This window comes from Gracilinanus agilis, chromosome 4 (assembly GCF_016433145.1).
Source record: "Gracilinanus agilis isolate LMUSP501 chromosome 4, AgileGrace, whole genome shotgun sequence".
In the NCBI taxonomy this organism is placed as follows: domain Eukaryota; kingdom Metazoa; phylum Chordata; class Mammalia; order Didelphimorphia; family Didelphidae; genus Gracilinanus; species Gracilinanus agilis.
This window is the reverse complement of record NC_058133.1, coordinates 208,222,237-208,243,049: the sequence shown is the minus strand read 5'-3', so window position 1 is coordinate 208,243,049 and position 20,813 is coordinate 208,222,237. Positions and strand designations below refer to the sequence as shown.

At 35.8% G+C, this 20,813-nt stretch overlaps 1 protein-coding gene and 1 non-coding gene across 3 annotated transcripts in view; both read right to left on the bottom strand.

Annotated features, from left to right (window-relative positions):
* The window catches only part of ACOX1 (acyl-CoA oxidase 1), a 56,381-nt gene that overhangs the window by 15,905 nt on the left and 19,663 nt on the right, over positions 1-20,813 (bottom strand). Inside the window, exons 3-8 of one of the 2 annotated variants that reach the window (XM_044674395.1) lie at positions 12,485-12,645; positions 9,004-9,111; positions 4,037-4,156; positions 3,422-3,537; positions 3,012-3,181; positions 1,845-2,007 (exon numbers count right to left, since the gene is read on the bottom strand). In XM_044674395.1, the coding sequence (XP_044530330.1) occupies positions 1,845-2,007; positions 3,012-3,181; positions 3,422-3,537; positions 4,037-4,156; positions 9,004-9,111; positions 12,485-12,645 (838 nt within the window). The remainder of the gene's footprint in view (positions 1-1,844; positions 2,008-3,011; positions 3,182-3,421; positions 3,538-4,036; positions 4,157-9,003; positions 9,112-12,484; positions 12,646-20,813) is intronic. The other variant, XM_044674394.1, reaches the window with a different exon arrangement.
* Positions 13,840-13,945, bottom strand: LOC123248101. The gene has a single exon (XR_006506205.1). It is a non-coding gene; the product is annotated as a U6 spliceosomal RNA (small nuclear RNA).

Sequence of the window (20,813 nt, the reverse complement as noted above, 5' to 3'; positions counted from 1 at the left end):
TCTTTTTTGGAAATTTGTTTTGTGTGACTTCCTATTTGCAATGGGTTTTCTATTTCTCAATGATTAAGGAAAGAATGAGAGGGAGAGAGAGAGAGAATCTGGAAATGACAATAAAGTAATAATAAAGGTTTTCCTTATATTGAAATGTGCCTCTCTGAGGTTTCCCTCTATTGCTATAAATTCTGCCTTCTGAGCCAAGTATTCTGAATCTCTCTTCCACATAAGATTCCTTCAAATAACTGAAAAAACGATCATGGTCCCCTTTCCATGTTCCTTAAGAAAACACTAGACTTAGAGTATGGTTTTCAGTCCACTCACCATTCTCATCACCCTCTTTCTGGGCATGCTGCAGCTCATCAATGTCTTTCCTAAAATGCAGCTTCTAGAACTGAACATAATTCTATATAGTTTGACCAAGGCAGAATACAGTAAAACTATTATTTCTCTTTTCTGGACACTTTTTTCTATTAAAGCAATCTAAGATTACTATACATTCTTTTGGTTGTCATTTCACAATTGACATATTGAACTTACAAATCAATAAAATTCCTAGAGTTTTTCATTTAACTGTTGTCCAGTTACACCTCCATCATCCTGTACTTTAACCCAAGTATAAGTATAGCCAAAGTATATATAACAATAATCCTTTTTAAAATTTCATTTATTTAGGTGCTGTCCATCATTTTGGTGCACTAAGATCTTGTGTGGAACCTAATTCTGTCACTAGTATTAGTTGTCTCTCTTAGTTTCGTGTTTTTTCTAAATTTGATAAGGATGCCATCCAGATCCAAGCCATTGATGAAAATATTGAGTAGTGTAGGTTAAGGACAGAACCCTGGGGTACTGGGCTAAGGACATTAAGCTAAGACTGATTGCCTCTTTTTGGGGTTAGTGAACTTGTTCTGAATCCACCTATGAGAGAGAAAAACTCTATGCCTTTGTGTTACTGCTAAAGTCAGAGAAAACTTATTAACATACAAGCATCTGACTTGGGCAGAGGCTTAAAGTTATATATATAGTTATCGTGAAACAAAAGACAAAATTCCACAACAAAGTAAAACAAAGTATATAACTCAGGTTTAAGGTTTATGAGTTTTTTAAACAGAATAACATTAATGTCATTGTCAGCTTTTTTTTGGGGGGTATATATGCTATGCTTCTCTATATACAGATATCAAGACCAAGATGCTACCTTTTTTTTTTTTAAACATTGTATAAAACAACTAAGGTTTTTAGTTCTGCATGCTTCCATGCACTAAACTGTATTATTATCCAATCTTTGATGTTTTCGTATTGGAAAGGTTCACTAAATCATCAGTTATTAAAAGGTAAAACCCAGAAATATCTTAACCATTATTTGTAACAAACATCTTTAAGAGGGAAAAAAGGTCCTCCATTATAAAGTGCAGAGAGCTTTCACCAACAGGAGAGATAGCTTTTTAAAACCAATTATACTGTCTCTTTAATAATTTCCTTTAAGGGATTTCCCTTTCTGTATGATCAAATGTGAATGAGATACCTCTCTTGAGTGGGTTAAACAAGAAGTCACTACCACTTTTGTTCACAAAACTAAACCTTGGTTTTAGGGAATCAAGATCCCTCTCTGAACTCTGCAAGGAAGACTGATATGATATTTGACTCTTCGATGACTTCAGACCAGGATGCTGTCATTTTTTTTTTTAACATTTTTAAAAACAACTGAGATTTTAGTTCTGCATGCTTCCACATGCTAAACTATATTATCATCCAACCTATAACTCTCCCTCTTATCCACAAAGATAGTATGAGAGATTTTATCAAAGGCCTTCCTGAAATTTATGGTTAGTCATCCAGATCAAATATACCTCAGGCAGTTCACTCAGGTCTCCTTGGTTGATGTCCACATTAATACGATGGTAGGTTTCCTTCATGTAGGCTCCCACAAATTGAAAGGCATAAGCAGTGGCCAAGAGAGGAAAAAGTTTATATTGCTGGGTCTGAAAATCCAAGATCTGGGGTTCAGGATCACTATGGCAAAATGAGAATAAGGAAAATGTGTTTCACAGAAGCTGACAATTCTTCAAATGTTCAGTTCTAATTTTTCCATTAAGTTTCTTTTCTGTCTAAGTTAGGAGTTCATATGCTAGGGCAGCATGCAGGAAAATGACAATCAGCATCTATGGAAGATAGTTTTGGCAATGAGGTTTGTGGTTAAGTGATTAAATGAAGGATATTTGGATTGTGATTTTAAAAGGAGGAACTAGATACTTAATTTCAAAGGCTGACCACTGTTATTAAATGTTACTGACACTAACAGTCCATTCTTCTTTTAATAACTTCTTTTTTCAGGTAGGAAAGGGTCAGGAAGGAACTATGCCTACTGATGACAGAAGGAGGAGGTATGAACCACTATGTATCACTTATAAAAGTAAAGGACATTCAGGTTAAAGTTACTGTCTTTATCCAAAATCTCTAACTTCTGGCAATAAGAGGAATGTTCAAATTTTGCTCAGTACTTCTTCATCTAGAGAATAGAAGTTTTCTTGCCAGTTTTATCCTGCTTCCAAGGTAAAAAAGATGGGGTAATTCCCATTTTTTTGTTCAGGTATTTCAGTTGTGTCTGACCCTTTGTGACCCCATTGGGGTTTTCTTGGTAAAAATACCAGGGTGGTATGCCATTTCCTTCTCCAACTCATTTAACAGATGAGTTAATCGGGGTTAAGTGACTTGCCCAGGGTCACAAACAGCTAGTAAGTGTCTGAGGACAAATTTGTACTTGGGTCTTCTTGACTTCAGGCCCAGTGCTCTCCATCTACTGCTCCAACCAGCTGCCCTGAATTGTTGTAAAATTCCCATTTTAACAACAGAAGAAAATATAGGTCTAGATTACAGTAGTAAGAACAGAAGTATCATAATATAAATCTTGCATCTTCATGTGCTTTACGTATATGCAATATCTGGGAAGTTTACTATTTTGAATGGTTACACACAATTTTAGCAAACTCTATTTCTCAGACATCGATCACTCTTACCCTGGCTGAATTTCAGACTGGTGCCTTACTATACTGTAGCGGATGGCAATAGTGCAGGCTTTAGACAAAGATCGAGCTGCCTCTCCCACAAGGAAGGATCTGACAAACACCATGGTCCCATAAGTCAGTTTGTTACTCAAAGGTTTCACATATGTGCCATCAGGTTTGACCTACCCGGAAAAAAGATAAAATGAGTATATTGACTGCTTTTTCTTGTTGTTAAATCTGAACTGTAATTTGGGTAAAACAAAATATATTCCTTAAAAGCTGATTTGGTTTTTATTTTAAGGCAACAGAGTAGTAAAATTATGCTATTAACTATCAAAACAAAATTTTTCTATTCTAATGGCTACTCCCAACGAGAATTTCCAAGTCTACTACTGTTTCTATCTTTTGTGTTCTATAAATACCTGGGCATACTTCATCAGCATATTTTCCCGGGGAATTCGACAGTTGTCCATCTTTAGGTAACCATTGTCCATTTCATCATAGCCAAACTTGGGTCCAATGTCTCCAACAATAATGCCTGCCAAAGACGAAAATAAAGGGACAAGAAAAAATTGAGAAGTTGAAGTATAAACAAAATATTTTGTGGTAACCTCCCCTTTTAAAAATCATTTCCTCGTGGCAATATTTTTTGGGAATTGGGGAGCAAGGGAAAACACATCAAACTGAGAATACATGAAAATTATAAGCTCAATCATGTTAATGTATTTTAAAGTGAGATACAAGGCAACCCCATAGCACTATTCTAATTACAGGAGCTTTCCTTTTATTAGCAATGGCTCTAAGTATTATTCCTTGCTGGAAAACAATGATAATCTAATAGTTCCCACTAATGCTAATTACTTAGTCTTTAAAAGTTCACAAAGACTAAATAATCTATCTATAGTTGGTTTCTATCTCCATTTGGGTGTTTGAATGTAAAATGAAATAAGTGTCTTCAACAGCAGGAATGTTTTAGCAGAACAACCAAAGAGGTTAATTTCATCTCCCTCCATGCTACCAAACAAATAGAATTTTACCTGGTAAAGGTTTGTGTGTTCCTATCTCCCGAATGGGCACAATGAAGGCATGCAATCCATAGCATTCTCCTTTAGTGTAGAGCTGAGCCAGAACTATGGCATGATTTGAGGTTTTCCCAACTGCAACAATGAGATCAAAGAATAAATAAAATAATCAAGATTCTTAAAAAAAATTCACAACTACTTGACCTAATTATGGCTGTGTTCAAAGGTCTGAACTATGCTTTTGAGGCTATACTACAAGGTCCCAGAAACATTTTTCATTCTTTAAAAAAACAAACAAACCTGTAACTTTGGTCTTAGCATCAATTCTAAGACAGAAGAGCAGCAAGGGTTAGGCAACTGGGGTTAAGTGAGTTGCCTAGGGTCATACTGCTAGGACATGTCTGAGAGCAGACTTGACCCCAGATCTTCCCGACTCCAAGCCTGGAGCTCTATCTATGTACTACACCTCAATGCCCATCAGAAACATTTTTCAATGAGAATATCAACACCTAACATTCAAAAAGAGGATCTCCCTAAACTCAAGATTTTGCTAGCATCAATTCCATTTCCCAGGATATTTGGAATTTTAGCAAACGTATTCCATTTTCTAAAAGATAGCTTTATATGACTTTTCCTTCTGTTCTATAGAGAACACTTTCTATAGAGAAAACTTTGAGATACACAAAAGGAAATTCATTTAAAATTTTTTCAAAAGTTTTCTTTTTTCAAGTTTTTGGATAATATTCCTAGAATGCCTTTTTTCTTTTTTCCTATAAAAATCAAATTTATTTAACATCTGATAACATGCAATTTAACCTACCAAACTGAAACCTAATTATTGATTTCACCATAGAAAATATATCTTAACAATATAATTCAAATGGGGGAAAATGTCATTTGTCCAAAGGTGTTCACATCAATTATATTTGGACTAAAAACAGCTCAAATATTCAACAATAAAGGAAATGGACAAGCAAAATAAGGAATATTAACTATGAAAAATAATTTTGCATACTATGTCAATTCATGGAATATTTATGTGAAATAAAGTGAAAAAGGACGAACATAAGATTATGTACACATATTACAGTTATGAAAAAAGATACACACTGTGTCATTTAAAATCACTTGGGATACTTGGAACTACATTTCCCGTGATCCCCAATGAGTTTCCTGTTTTGGATTACGTATTGAAGATGAGGGACTGTTTTAAAATAGGGGGAAGTGACTTTGAACTTCCTCTTTAGCTACCTGAGCGTGCGGAGAGAGGAAAGTTAATGGCTGAGGGTGAGGTTGGAATAGGTTTCTTACAGGCTCATGGTCAGTTTATCTCTATCAGCATGGCTTTTATTAAAATACTATTCTCCCTTTTGATCTCGGCCATCCTCATTTTTAATCGTTAACAGTTTGGCAAACCAGAAGGTCGAAATTCGAACTCTCAATTTTCCAGATAGCCTAAAGAAAGCCATGCCCGTTTTTTGGCCGTCTTGCTCAGCTTTTTTGGGCAATTTTTTAAAAAGGGAAAGTGGCTTTCCTTGCCATGCTTTTGCTAAAAGCAACAGCACGTTTTTGCCTCAGGCGGGACTCAGCCAGCCAGTCCAGCCCAAACCACCTTGGGAGGTCAGGCCAGCTGATTCTGGCTTTTGGCTTTAAAACCAAAATGCTCAGTGCCTGTGATCTTTGCCGATTTTACTGCTGCCTCATATCCCTGCTGGGTCCGCCAGTACAGACCACTGCCTCACGTTCCTGCCTACTCTGATCTCTGCCGCTTTTGCTGACTCACCAGAGCAGACCACTTCTCCGATCCTGACTGCTGGAGCTGCTGCTAGTCCTGTCCTGAGCCCCTTGTCAAGATCTCGATCTTCAGAGACTGCTTTAGCTCTGCCGCTAAAGATTTGGGTAGTATATTCCCCTTTCTCCCTGCATGCTAGCCCTCCACGTGTTTCTCTAAAGACCTAATTTAGGCACTCCCCACAAGCTCTCCATGTGGGTATTTTCTACAAAACTGACCTAAGCTTTTCTTTAGCCCGGAGCCCACGATCGGCACCCACGTGGACCTAGTGTCTGAACCTTGAACTGGTGATTACTATCGGGCCGCATGGCCTATTCACCCCCATACCTGCTCAGAACTTTGAAATTTAAAAAAAAAAAAAAAAAAAAAAAAAAAAACTCCTTAAACTCAGCAGAACTCAATCAAAAGAACCTTAAATTGAACCAGGGGTGAACTTTTAAACCTCAGAACTGAATGAGTTTTATTTGTTTTAAAGAGACTGTATCTTACTGTATTTTGCTAATTAGTTTTGTAAATTAATCTTGCTTATTTCGTTGATTTTCCTGTTGCACTGAATCGTTTTAAGTCAGTGAAGTTTGTGGTTGCTAGATTAATTCTGTTTGTGATTTTATTGTAACTCCCAAATAATGAGAAAAAAAAATAGAACTGGTAAGAGGTTTTGACCAGCTTGTTATCTGATACTCATTATATTTCCTAATTTATTTCAGGTTTCATTTTTACTGTAATAAAAAACAATGCTATGTTCTCATACCATTTGAAAGTTACACATTTTAAAGTTATGAATCGCCTTAATTGTGTTCAACCTTCGAGAGTTTGGTGCCTGCCTTGAGATTTAAATTGTAATTTTATGAGAGGTCTTTTAAAAATTTACTTTAGATGCTTAGTACCCTTCTGTATAAATGATAAGGTTGTTATGTATTTATTTTAAAGAATTGTTGTCTTAAAGGATAAGCTTTATATATTTTATTGTGAAGAATTGTTGTCTTATATATATATTTTTTTATATTAGTCTATGTTTTAGCCTCTTTTATCAGAAGGGTCTAGAATTCTTGAGGATAATTTAGACTAGAAGGTTTTTTTTTAATATCAGGTTTTTATATGGAAGCAGTAACAGAATTTGTTGAGAAACCCTTAGCCAAGGTTTAAAAGTTGTAACAAGTATATGATTTTTTGAACACCATTGTTTATTGTTTTAAAATGTGTTATTAGAAATATGGTACTCTATTTGAATGTGCATTGTGAATCTGCTATTTTGTAAAACCCACTTTCTCTCACAGAAAATCTCATTTTTGGGTAACAAAACCCTTTTAGTTCTAAGCTATATATATATATTTGATTTTTAAAACTTTTTTTAATTAGAGCAATTGATTTTTCCTTTTTCTCATCTTGTACTGGAAGTACATATATAATCATTATTTATCTTTTTTTTTTTTTTAATTTTACAGCGATATAAGCTTCATGCAAACATCTGAAGAGCCTTGAGACTATGGGATTGTGATTTAATGCCTCTCTGATTCCAGGAGAAGTGCTGAGCCATATGGTTACAGAGATTTGACTGAGAATCTGCATGAATTGCAGGAGTTCTATGCCAATACTTGAAGGGCTTGAAAATTGGGGTTTGAGTCCTGGAGTCCCAGTCTTTTCTAAAACTTTAGAGGACGTGGGTCCCCTCAACTTAAATTCCTAGTGAAGCACCTAAGATTGGTTATCATTTAATGGCTCATTCCCTGAGAAGGTGCAGGGAAAAATCGGATCAAAGAAAGGCATTTCCCTTATTCCTCTCTCTATATATAGAGTAAATGGCAATTTTTCTGTAGTCCTGGCCCTAAATGGGTTATAGCAAACTGCTTAAATTGCTTTCATTGGGCCTTGAATCAAAGGCCTGTTTATTTCCCCTACATTTTTTGCACATTTTACATTTCATTCACAATTTTTTTTTGAATTTTATTCTTTTTATTCTTTTTATTATTTCTTTTGTCAATTGATTTCATGCACCCCCGTGACTCACTCAGCCATGCATCCTTGGCTGACCTTTTCAGGGGAGTTATGTGTCATTTAAAATTTTCCTCAGGGGTGTGTGTGTTAAGTTTTTATAATCATAATGTCTGAACTATAATCTATATTCCAAGTCAATTTTTACTCCTTTAGAAGTAATCTCAGGGGGGTAATGTTAATTCTCAGAAGAAAATGTATGTTTTGTAAACTATAATGTAAAGTTTAAATTCTTTGAGAGTAATTTCAGGATAAGGATTGTACCATCCCCCCAGAATCCAGATGACGAACCTGTTTGGTGGAGGCACCAAAAGATGCCTGAAGAGCCTTCACTGGATCATGAAGACCCAAATTTGAACTTTGGGCGCAGTTGATCTGAACTATGGGGGTTGAATGAATTGAATGCATTTATTCTGAATGGACACTCTTATGCCAGTGGGGGACTGCCCCAAAATTGGCTTTTTGTCAACGCGGCTAGCTTTTGTCCTCTTTTCTCTTGGTTTAAGATCCACTGAAAAAGACCAGTCTTTTTCAATGGATCTCAGGGGGGTTATGTGTCATTTAAAATCACTTGGGATACTTGGAACTACATTTCCTGTGGTCCCCAATGGGTTTCCTGTTTTGGATTACGTATTGAAGGTGAGGGACTGTTTTAAAATAGGGGGAAGTGACTTTGAACTTCCTCTTTAGCTACCTGAGCGCACGGAGAGAGGAAAGGTAAATGGCTGAGGGTGAGGTTGGAAAGGTTTCTTACAGGCGCGTGGTCAGTTTATCTCTATCAGCATGGCTTTTATTAAAATACTATTCTCCCTTTTGATCTCGGCCATCCTCATTTTTAATCGTAACAACACCTACATTATATGATGATTAGTAACAAATTTGGACTTAAGTTCCTTTTCCATTTGTGTATTTTTTTTTTAAACCCTTGTGCTTTCGGTGTATTGTCTCATAGGTGGAAGAGTGGTAAGGGTAGGCAATGGGGGTCAAGTGACTTGCCCAGGGTCACAAAGCTGGGAAGTGGCTGAGGCCGGGTTTGAACCTAGGACCTCCTGTCTCTAGGCCTGACTCTCACTCCACTGAGCTACCCAGCTGCTCCTCCCCATTTGTGTATTTTAATACACATCTGCTTGCCATCTGACATAGAATCTTATAATAGATCTTAATTTCCGAATGTGAAAATGTAGATAAAGTTACTTACGTCCACCAGGCCACCACTTAATGGAAGTAACAGTCGGGCTGTTAAGAACAAATTCCTGTGTTTTAGGATCATAAGTTGCTGTGGTTTCTAGGCCTCGAAGATGAGTTCCTACAGAAAAGAATTACATTCAGTTAATACAAAGCATAGGGGAAATAAGAATAATGTGGAACTTCCTGAGATCGATTTAGCTCAATTTCAATTTCTGTGAATGCTTATTAAAAAAAGCTCTTATATCAAGATGAGTTGAGAAGCAATGTAATATTGTGAAGAGGTAGCTAGCCTCCTTTTATCAGCTTTTTAATGATAAGCAAATCATTAAACCTCACAATGCCCCAGACCAGTGATGGGCAAACTTTTTAAAGAGGGGGCCAAAGGAAAGGAAATGCTCATCTGTCAGTCTATTTTTAAGGCAACTCTTTCGAAGTTTCATTGTATTGTATCCTACTCATTGTATTAGTCACATTAGAAATAATATCTCCTGGCTGGATAGAACATTTCAGGGGGCTGCATCTGGCCCACAGGCCGTAGTTTGCCCATCACTGCCCTAGACAACTAAGAATGAAAATACAAACAGTGGAGGAAGTTTTCCATTTTTCATTGAACTCATAAGGCCAAACAAGAGAAAAAGTAATGAGTATAAGCAATGAACTTTCTACTGAATGTCTCAATGTATAGGCTTCATACTGTTTTTAGATTTGCTTCAATATTAAGGCACCTCTATATCAGATGATTTGTAGTAGCAAAACGGAATTTGAATTACCTTAAACTACACACCTACTAAAGACAATTTTTTCCCTACAAGATGACATCATATCCACTGAATGGCGTCATTTCAAGAGTTTTAACAAGGTGCAGCCAAGTGGTACAATACAATCTGATCTCAAGACACTTCCTAGCTATGTGACCCTGGACAAGTCACTTAACCCCAATTGCCTAACCCTTGCCATTCTTCTGTCTTAGAGTTGTTACTAAGACAGAAAGTAGTGGTTTAAAAAAAAGTGTTGAGTTCTTTCTGACTACTTTTTAAGTGGGATGCACACCTATTTCAACTAACAAAGTTATCTGTTACACCCATTCAGTATACTTGGTATTTACAAAGAATATAAAAGATTATCTGATGAAGGAAAGGATCTTAGGTAAACAAAAAGACAACATAAAAGAACATACAAAAGAATGTTCTGAGTTTTTGCCTTTCTTTGTACTATAGGTTGGCTGGTGCCTGGAACATGTAAAACAATAAATGTTCACTGACAGCGTGATACAGATAAAAAGAGGGTCAAGTTGGGAAAGAAGGGATCCTATACAAGTGCCTGTTGAATTCCTGAAAGTAAAATAGTGAAGTATGCATCTGTTTTACATGCCTTCAGTGCCAGGCAACCTGTCAGACTATAAACAAGTTTGTTTTTTTAACTGGCCACTGCTTAAAAGAAAAGTGAAGGGCAGCACTGTAAATATGAGTTAACACAAATGTATTTTCAGGCTAATGCACAACCCATAATTTTTGGGAAATAGTAAATCTAAGTAGGAAATGGTGCCTAAAAGTTAAATGAACAAACAACTTGGAAATTCCTCATATCACATGAGTAATCTTTAGAAAATTGTTATTTTTCTACTCATGGGAATTATTTTTATTATTACAAAGCTGCTTATATTGCTAAGCCACAGTAAATATGTAAAGAATTTCAAGGGGGCATAGCTAGGTGGCTCAGTGGATTGAGAACCAGGCCTAGAGACAGGAGGTCTTGGGTTCAAATGTAACATCAGGCACTTCCTACTTGTGTGACCCTGGGCAAGTCATTTAACCCCCATTGCCTAGCCCTTACTGCTCTTCTGCCTTGGAATTGATAGAGTCTAAGATGGAAGGTAAGGGTTTAAAAAAAAAAAAAGAATTTCAAGGAAAACATCTGGGAGCTCTTCAGCTGAATACTAATGCCTAACCTTTGTGTATGAACTACCTTTTTTTCAAGGTGTTGAGAGTATTTAAATAACAGACCCTAATTTTTTCCCCTGAAAAGCAAGTATTTTTGCTATCATTATCTTTTTTTCCTCCTCTTCTTTCTTTAAAAGATAGACAAATCAATGAACCAGGAAGATCTGTTCAAAGGAAAAGTATGAAAACATCTAAGCTGAGAAGCAATGACAGGATGTGATCACATAAACAGACAGTGTTCTTCTGTGCAAATCCTATGTAACTCTGTTTCTGAGACTCTAGAGTTAAGGTGCTCTTGAATGAAAAAGAAAATAAAAACATTCTGTATGAGTGGAAGGAAAAAAAATAGTACACAGTACAAACTAAAATTAATTTTCTGAAAAGTTGGAGAAGAATGGAAATTGTAGTAAATGACAGTCACTTATATCAAGTTAGAAGAGGAATGTTAAGAATGACTCTTACAGTTAATGAAGAAAAAGAAAGGTACGGAAAAGAGATAAGGAAGATAATGAATAATGTAAAAATTAACTTAAAGGAACAGTCTCATGCATTTTTTAAAATCTTTACCTTCTGTCTTATATCAGTTCTAAGACAGAAAAGTGGAAAGAGCTAAGGAATTGGGTTAAGGGACTTGCAGAGGATCACAAGACTAGAAAGTATCTGAGGTCATATTTGAACCCAGATTCTCTGGACTCCAAGTCTGGCTCTCCATCCATTGCACTACCTAGCTGCCCCAGTGTATTCTGTCTTTTGGCCTAGCAATCAATTTCTATCTAGTCACAGAATAAAGTTGTTTTACTCTCTCTGAGGCAAAATGATTCAGATCTGTTCTGCAGGTAGCATGATGGTAGGAGTCAGAACACCTGGGTGCAAATCTGCCTTTGTTGCCACTTTGAGTAAGTCATTTAACTTCTCTGGGTCTCAGGTTCCTTTGAGGATGTTAAAGGTCCCTTCCAGCTCTAGCTCTAAATATGTGATGTATACTTTATTCTTTTTCTTTTCTTTTTAATTAAAACCCTTACCTCCTGTCTTAGTATCAATTCCAAGACAGAAGAGCAATTAGGAGTAGACTTTCTATCTTAGTATCAGTTCTAAGACAGAAAAGTGGCAAGGGCTAAGCAACTGGTGTTAAGTGACTTACCCAGGGTCACACAGCTAGGAAATATCTGAGGCCACATTTGAATCCAGGCTCTTAACCCAAACATTTCCTCTCTGGCAGAAGTTCTTAACTTTGATTTGTCATGAACACCTACACCTGCTCTACGGTAAACTCCCTAATATGGTATTTACACAAGTCAAGTGCTCAGGCTGGAGCCAATTACAAGATAAAAGTCTAAGTCACAAAAACGACAAAACTGTTGACAGAAAGAGAAGTAACAGTGAGAAGTTGGGCAACCTGAGTTATTTCCATTGAACAAGGATCAATTCTAAGCCAAGACACATATAAGAAAGCTTTGGACCCTGAAGTTCTTTTTTCTTCCTTTCTATAGATAAAAGGCTTTTTATACAACAAGCCCAACCACCCCAGAGCATAGACTGAATGTACCATACCATGGCCCATTTCTGTCTGGGCATAAGTGCCAATAATCTCCAGGTTCCAGGCGGGCATGAAGAAGCGCTCCTGCTGCTCCTGGGTTGCCTGGTGAAGTAATGTGGGAAGGAACATGCCCAAGTGAAGGTCCAAAGGCTCAGGACGCCCACGATGCACAAAGCTGTGAAACCATGCCAAGGACGGGTATTTGAGAGTCATCAGGCGTAAGAGAGAAGGCAGATTAAGGCAAGGAGACAAAAAAATACCTTTTGTTAAGAATTAAGTGGGCAGATTTCAGTATAGATTTGGAGCACTGTCCATTTCTGTATTAATTTAGAAATTTAGGTTATTTTGATTTTTGTGAGCTTGCTATAAAATGTTTGAATGCTTCTTTAATTAGTAATTATAAAATTATTTTCCTTGGGAGGCCTGGGCGACTCATAAAAAGATAATTCTTTCATGGTTCATAAGCCCATACAGTACTTACATCAAAGCAAAGATCAATTTTAGAACAAGTTGTCATAAATTAGGATTCAATTCTGTGTTGGTTTATATGAAGCAGAGTGTTAAATGAGAGGGCTTGCTTGCATATATGGTACCTTTAATGGCACTGCCAGGATATGTGGCTTGCTCTGGTCTTTGGGGACGGCTAGTGAACAAAAGGGAGTCACTCTTACAGAGAACCACTCCTAGACCAGCTTTTCTAGCCTCTTATCTTTTTAAAAGTTTCAACATAAAAGTTCCAGTACAGAATTCTGATATTCTGTTTATGTCATAATCTTAAGATAAAAATGACCACATTTTCTTATAAAGATATAATCTTCTTCTGAGCTAACATAGAAATAGACAGTGCTCTTCATCCCAATCATTTATTCAAAAAATCAATGATAGAGAGATCCAATAAAGGAAATGATAATTACATTTAAAGAAATCATGCACATTTGTGTCTTCATTTGTGACTATGAGTTATCTGATTGGTTAATTTCAAACTAATTTTCCAAGATTCATTTTTCATTAAAAATTCCTAGGAATCTGAAAAGGCCATGAAGTTTTTTTTTACCATGTTCAGTCATAGCAAAAGTCACAGATTCTTACAGTTGGAGAAATTCTACTAGTACAGCCCATTACACAAAGGAATTTCAACTAAAATGGTCATGGAGTCTGAATGTACCAGAAAATTATTATGAATATCTTGCCATTTCTAGATATCTTTGTGAAACCTTTACTAAAACATCTTGAAAAAATTTTAAAGTTTTCCATTTCTATCTCAAAACACTTTAAATGTAAATGCCATCTACTAGGAAACAATAGTCCAACAAGAAAAGAACAAAAACCCTAAAGTTATTATTTATTTATTTCTATTGTGTTTTTTTTTTTTAATATGGAACATTACATAAAATTGTGTGTCATCCCTGTGCAGGGGCCATGCTAATCTTCTCTGTATCATTCCTATTTTAGTATATGAGCTGCAAAGTAAGCACCTAACACCCTCATTTAAAGGGGGCTCAAAAACGTAGCTACCAATTCTTCATTTCCCACCATTTTGGTTTGGACATGGCTCCCATTATCACATGGTTTTGACTCCAATATCATCATTCTTCTTCCACCCCAACAAAACTCATCAGCACTGAGATTTTATCTGCTTGGGGATTCACATCTTATCAAGACTCTAGTTGTCTCTGCCACTCTGATTGAAGAGTTGGGAAAACAACAACAACAAAAAACTCTTCCCCAAACTCTTATTTAAAGAGGCCTCAGATGCTCTCTTTAAGAGACCCATCTAGTCCAATAACACATTTGACAGATGAGGAAAATGAAGTTAAAAGGCTTGCTTATTAAGGTCATACCAGTGGAGAGATATAGGATTACCACTCAAATAATAAATAACATTTACTGAATTAGCTACTCTGTGTTAAGGAATGGAGACAGATAAAAAAAAAAACAAAAAGCCTTGAACAATTTCTGCTCTCAAGGAGCTCTCATTCTGATGTATACAAATTAAAGCATATAGAGAATAAGTACAAAGTAGTTAAATACTCTTGCCAAGATAACCATTTCAAATTACATGGTAAGCTTTTTATATATGACAAAAATCCAAATGTCTTAAAAGAACAATGTTGGAAAATTGTCTACATTTAAGCTCGCCATCTTTCTAGCAGGAGGTAAATCATGTGTTTCATCTTCATTCTTTCTGACTTCTGGTTTATAATTGCAAATGATAATTAACTACATATCAAAATCTTAAAAAAAATACTGGTTTATAGCATAAAAAATAGATGTGTACTTATTTCATAAAGCAGATTCTTAGAACTTGGATGTCAAAGGTGTAAAGAAATTTTATTTAATACCTAGGCATGGGGGGAGCAAGGTGGCTCAGTGGATTGGGAGTCAGGCCCAGAGATGGGATCCTAGTCCTGGGTTCAAATTTAGCTTCTGATACTTCTTAGCGGTGTGACCCTCGGCAAGGCACTTAACCCCTACTGCCTAGCCCTTACTGCTCTTCTGCCTTGGAATTGAAAGATTCTAAGACAGAAGGGAAAGGTTTTAAAAAGCAAACAAAAAAATCCTAGGCATGTAACTATAAGAACAAAGGATTCAGAGAATCATTGGAAGACTTATATGAACTAATGCAAAATAAAATAAGCAGAACCAATAGGAAGAACAATATTCACAATGACTATTACTATTACAAAAACAACATTAAAAAGTCATATAAGTCTGAATGATCAATCTAGGTCCAGGAAAAGTATTGAGAGTTTCCTTAGAAGACTGAGACGAAACTATAAGGATGTCTTTTAGGTATAAAAACCTTAATGAAAGATTTTTCAACACTAAAAGAGGTTCATTCATTGTAGGTTGGAAAAGTTTTTTATTGAGAAAAATCAATTCTGTATTCATAGAAATCAATGTAATGAGACTTCATAAGGAATTCATCCTACAGTTTTTTATTTTGTTGTTGTTTAGTTGTCTGATTCTTTATGACTCCATTTGGGTTTTCTTGGCACAGATACTGGAATTGTTTGCCAATATTGTTTTAATTTATATTCTTAATTATTATTGTTTTTGGATAGTTTTTCCTGGTGATTTATTAACAGTTTATATTTCTTCCTTTAAAAACTGTTTATATCCTTTAACCACTTGCCTATCAGAAAATGGCTCATGTATCTCATATTGATTACCTATAAATTTTGGGTGACAAACTTTCATCTGAAATAACTAATGTCATTTGTTTTCCCCAGCTTGCTTTTTTATATATAAAAGCTTTAAAGTATTTCAGAATTGCAAATACCTACATTGTCTTTTATAGTTTTCTCTTGTGTCTTGTTACAAATTTTCCCTTATCCATTAATTATGAAAGATGCTGCTTACATGGTAGAGTATTTTATATTGGGACATTTATTCATTTGGAATTTAGCTTTGTAAAGAATTACAACTTTGACAGATTTCAGAACTCTGATGAATGAAAGGAGTACCATATCTCCAGAAAACCAATGATGTGTAAATAATCATGACTCTCTTCTAGCAGGGAGGAAATGGACTAAAGAAAAATGGTACATAAGTTTTTTTGTTTTTGTTTTTGTTTTTTAAATTTTTAACCCTTGTACTTTGGTGTATTGTCTCATAGGTGGAAGATTGGTAAGGGTGGGCAATGGGGGTCAAGTAACTTGCCCAGGGTTACACAGCTGGGAAGTGGCTGAGGCCGGATTTGAACCTAGTACCTCCTGTCTCTAGGCCTGACTCTCACTCCACTGAGCTACCCAGCTGCCCCTACATAAGTTTTTTAAAGAAGTTTCTCTGATCAAGGTCTTATTTCAAAGAACTGACTTAAATATTTAAGAACAAGAGCCATGCCCCAATAAATAAATGATCAAAGTATATGAACAAGGAAGTTTTCTAAGGAAGATATCCAAGCTATCAATAACCACATAAAAATGCTCCAATGCACCTATAATTATGAGACATTCAAATCGAAACAATTCTAAAATTCTACTTTATACCCATTAAATTGACAAACGTCAAAAAATGAGAAAGAGCACTGTTGGAGAGAATATAGTAAATAGGCACATTAATGCAGAGCTATAAATTGGTACATCATTTCTGGAAAAAAATTTGGCATTATGCTCAAAAAGCCACTAAATTATGCAAACCTTCTGATTTAGAGATACCACTACTAAATTTATAACCCAAAGAGATCAAAGAAAGAAAAGAATTCATGAATAAAAAAATTATAATGGTGCTTTTTGTAGAGCCAAAGAACTGAAAACTAAGGGAGAGCTCAAAGGGAATGGCTAACCTAACTGTGGTATATGAATGTAACTGAACATTATTGTGCTATAAAACTGATGAATATGATGAATACTAAGAAACATAGAAAAGATTCATATGAATTGACACAAAATGAAGTTAGCAGAATCAAGAAAAACAATCTGCACAATCACTAAAACAATATAAAAAACAATACAAAAAATATAAAAAACCACTACAAAATAATTGAAAATAAATGTTGCAATATTACAAAGAACAAGTTAGTCCTCAAAGATGAGAAACAAAAAAAGATACCTGACCCCATTTCTTTGTAGAGGTGGGGAACCCAAAGCTGGGGAATTTTGGAGGGTGGGGAATATATTGGTTTAGCTGATTTTCTTGCCTCACCTTTGCCTTTTTTCTTTCTTTAAAAAAAAAAATCTTTGTTATAAGGAATGACTAAGAAAGAAGGAAAAATACAAGAGAAAATTTAGACTATGTATGAACAAAACATAATAATAAAAATTGATAAAAAAAAAAACCAAATGTGGTACAAAACCAAAAGGAATAATTTTTTAAAAATAGAAAAAAACTTATTTACTTTAACTATTTACTTTCCTCCCCGCCCCCACTCCAGAATTCCATTTTATTTTACTTAAAAATTTTTTTTCCATGATTCTTGTTGTTTCCCTCCCCCCTTCTGGAATTGACAAGCAATTTCACTGGGTTATATATATTATCACTCAAGTCCTTTTTCTATATTATTCATTTTTGTAATAGAGTAAGTTTTAAAAACCAAAACCCCAAATCATATACCCATATAAACAATGGATAAATCATGTTTTCTTCTAAACCACTTATCTTTTAAGGAATGACTACAAATTTACAGATATATGTCAGTTTCCCACAGATTTTGGATAGCATACATTTGCCCAGGGTCACACAGGTAGTAAGTTTTGAACCCAGGATCTCTTGCCTCCAGACCGGGCTCTATATTGAACCACCTAGTTGTCCCCAGCATTTAATAGTTCTGACAATTATTGCTTTATAAAAGAATTTGAAATCTGGTAGTAACTGGTATACATTTCATTCCCCTCTTCATTACTGTCCTTTTGGTCCTTCTTATGAATTATTTTATCTATTTACAAAATGAGGCAGCATGGTATTGTAGATAGAGGTTTAACCTTGGAGTAGGAACAACCTAGTTGTTAAAGTTTGAACTCTAACACATACTGGCTTATGAAATCCTTGCCAACTCATGAATCTTTTCAGTGATTTCCTCTTCCCTTCCCTATACCCCATCTAAGATTTTCTTAGACTTAAATTACAGAAAACTATAAAGCTTGAGAGAGTTCTAAAGCAAAGGTGAGATGCAGTCCACGATACTCCCAAGTGTGGCTCAAACCAGATTAAAATGCAATGGGAAATATTTATTTTTTATTTCTAAGTATCTCAGGTCTTCCCATACCTCCCCACACCATAGAAAGCATCATCCAACAACTATATGTATGTAGATTATATTTTGTGTTTCCACTTAGTTCATTCTCTAGAGGTGATTGTTCACTGGTTATTCGTCAAATATTAAATCTGATATAAATGTTCTCTTGGTTCTACTTGCTTCACTTTTCATCATCTTATGTAGTTCTTTCCAAGTTTTAAAAAAATTAATCTGCTCATTGTTTCTTATGACAATGGGAATATTTAACAAGATAAATAAAAATACAACAAAATATAGGCAACACTACATTTTAAAACTGAGTTCCTATCCAGCCCACAGGGATCCTTATGTACAAATTAGTGGCCCATATGTCTATTTCAGTTTGATACCACTTTTCTAAATGACTGAAATCACACGTTCAATTTCAGTTGAGGATTTCTTTCTGGGGGTGATCTGTGAATTATTTCAATTTTATTTTCTTGTTCAAGGATCTCTGGAAAGTTATCTTTGATAATTTCTTGTAATATGATATCCAAAGTTTTTTCTTGATCATGGCTTTCAGGTAATCCAATAATTCTCAGATTGTTTCTCCTAGCTCTATTTTCTAGGTTAGTTGTTTTTTCAATAAAATATTTCATGTTTTCCTCTTTTTTCTATTCCTTTGATTCTGCTTTATTGTTTCTTATGAAATCATTAGTTTCTAGATGGTATTTTGATTTTTAAGGCCTGGTTTTCTTCTGTCAGTTTTTGGTTCTCCTTTTCCAACTGGCCCATTTCTTCTTGCATCACTTTCATTTCTCTTCCCCGCTGTTCCTCTACCTTTCTCAATTGGTTTTTGAAGTCTTTTTTGAGCTCTTCCAGATGCTATGTCCAATCCATCTTTTTCTTTTGGACTTTGCATGTGTTTGCTTCCCTGTCCCCTTCTGTGTCTGTACCTTGCTCTTTGTCTCCATAAAAACTCTTTAGAGTTAGGTGCTTTTTTGGTTGTTTGCTCATTTTTCCTATCTAATTATAGATAGGCTCTGTTTTCTGGGTCATTGGGGTACCCTCTTAAACTTTAGTCCTTCCTTGGTGCTATTTTCATTTTATTTTCTGGTTTGTTACTAGTTTACCAGATGATCTGAGGGCTGAGAGCTCTGATAGACCTCTCCCCATGCTGATTCAATTGACCCTTGAGGTGTTGCTGGCTTAAGGACTTTCCTCAGGCTTGGGTGTAAGCTTTAGTTCTCAGTCTGAACTTGATTCAATCAGGCATACCCCTGACTGCCCTGTCCAAGAGTTCCACCTTTAGTTGTTTTTTTTTTTAACCCTTGTACTTCGGTGTATTGTCTCATAGGTGGAAGAGTGGTAAGGGTGGGCAATGGGGGTCAAGTGACTTGCCCAGGGTCACATAGCTGGGAAGTGGCTGAGGCCGGGTTTGAACCTAGGACCCTCCTGTCTCTAGGCCTGACTCTCACTCCACTGAGCTACCCAGCTGCCCATCCACCTTTAGTTTTGAGCAAAAAGATCCTGGGGAGGCTTCCTCTGAGAACTGTGTTCTCACCCCAAATTGTGGATTATATGCTCATCCCAAACCTAGAGCAGGATTCCTGGCTTTGCTCTGGGACCACAAGGATTGGCCCCCTTTAGCCCTGATTGCTCTGGGCTGGGACTCCAGACTTCTCTCCACAGGTTTGAAATTTCTGTTGAGTTGGCTTGGGCCACTACTTTCCCCAGCAGGATCTTAGGGTCTGCTCACTAAGTAGGGCTTAAGATTGAAACCTTTGAGAGCAGATGTGTGGGGTGGTGGGGAGTGTGGTTTGCTCCTGTCTTGCTCTTCACTTGCTGCTATGCCTCCTGCTAGCTCTGCTCCCCTCTCATCTCAATTCCCCAGATGGTCTCTGGTTACCTTTTGGGTTTTTCTTTTTTTGAGGGTTGTTCCACTGTCTCCTTGTTTGTTCTTTCACTCCTTTATTTGTTTTTTGGCGATATTTTACTCTTGGTTAGAGAGGATTTTCATGGTGAAACTGTGCTGATCTCTAGTTACTCCTGCATCTTGGCTCCATTCCTGGAAGTCTCATACATTCAGTTTCTATAAAAGTAACCCTTTCTATGGAGTTACTTCAGTATAGTAATTTTTATTTCATTGCTGTAGTCTAGATAAGAACTCTGAAATCTCTCTCCAATTTCTTTATGTCTGAAAAGAATATTCCAAATTTATATTTGTCTAAGTCCTTTGAATGTCTGAAGTTAAATCAATGATATTTTATGAATTACGTTGTTATTAGAAATGGAATTTCTCTATCTTTACCTCCTGGCTTGAAAATTATATATAGAAATGCTAATGATTTATGTCTCTATTTGGTATCTCGCTGCTTTGCTGAAGTTATTATCACAATTAATTTCTTCACCAATTCCCTAAGGTTTTTTAAGACATTCATTATCTCCTCTACAAATAGAGATGATTTTGTCTCCTCTTTTGCTAATATTTGTTCTCTTAATTTTCTCTTTTGTCTTACTGCTATAGCTTTTGTTTCTAATAATCTAGCAAATAAAAGTAGAGCAGAGAGGAAATTTTGCTTCATGTCTACTTAAAGGGCAAGTTTACATCTCTTCATTACAAATTATGCTAATTCTTTGTTTCTGATAAAGGTTTCTAATTATACTGAGGAAAGGCCTTATCCTTT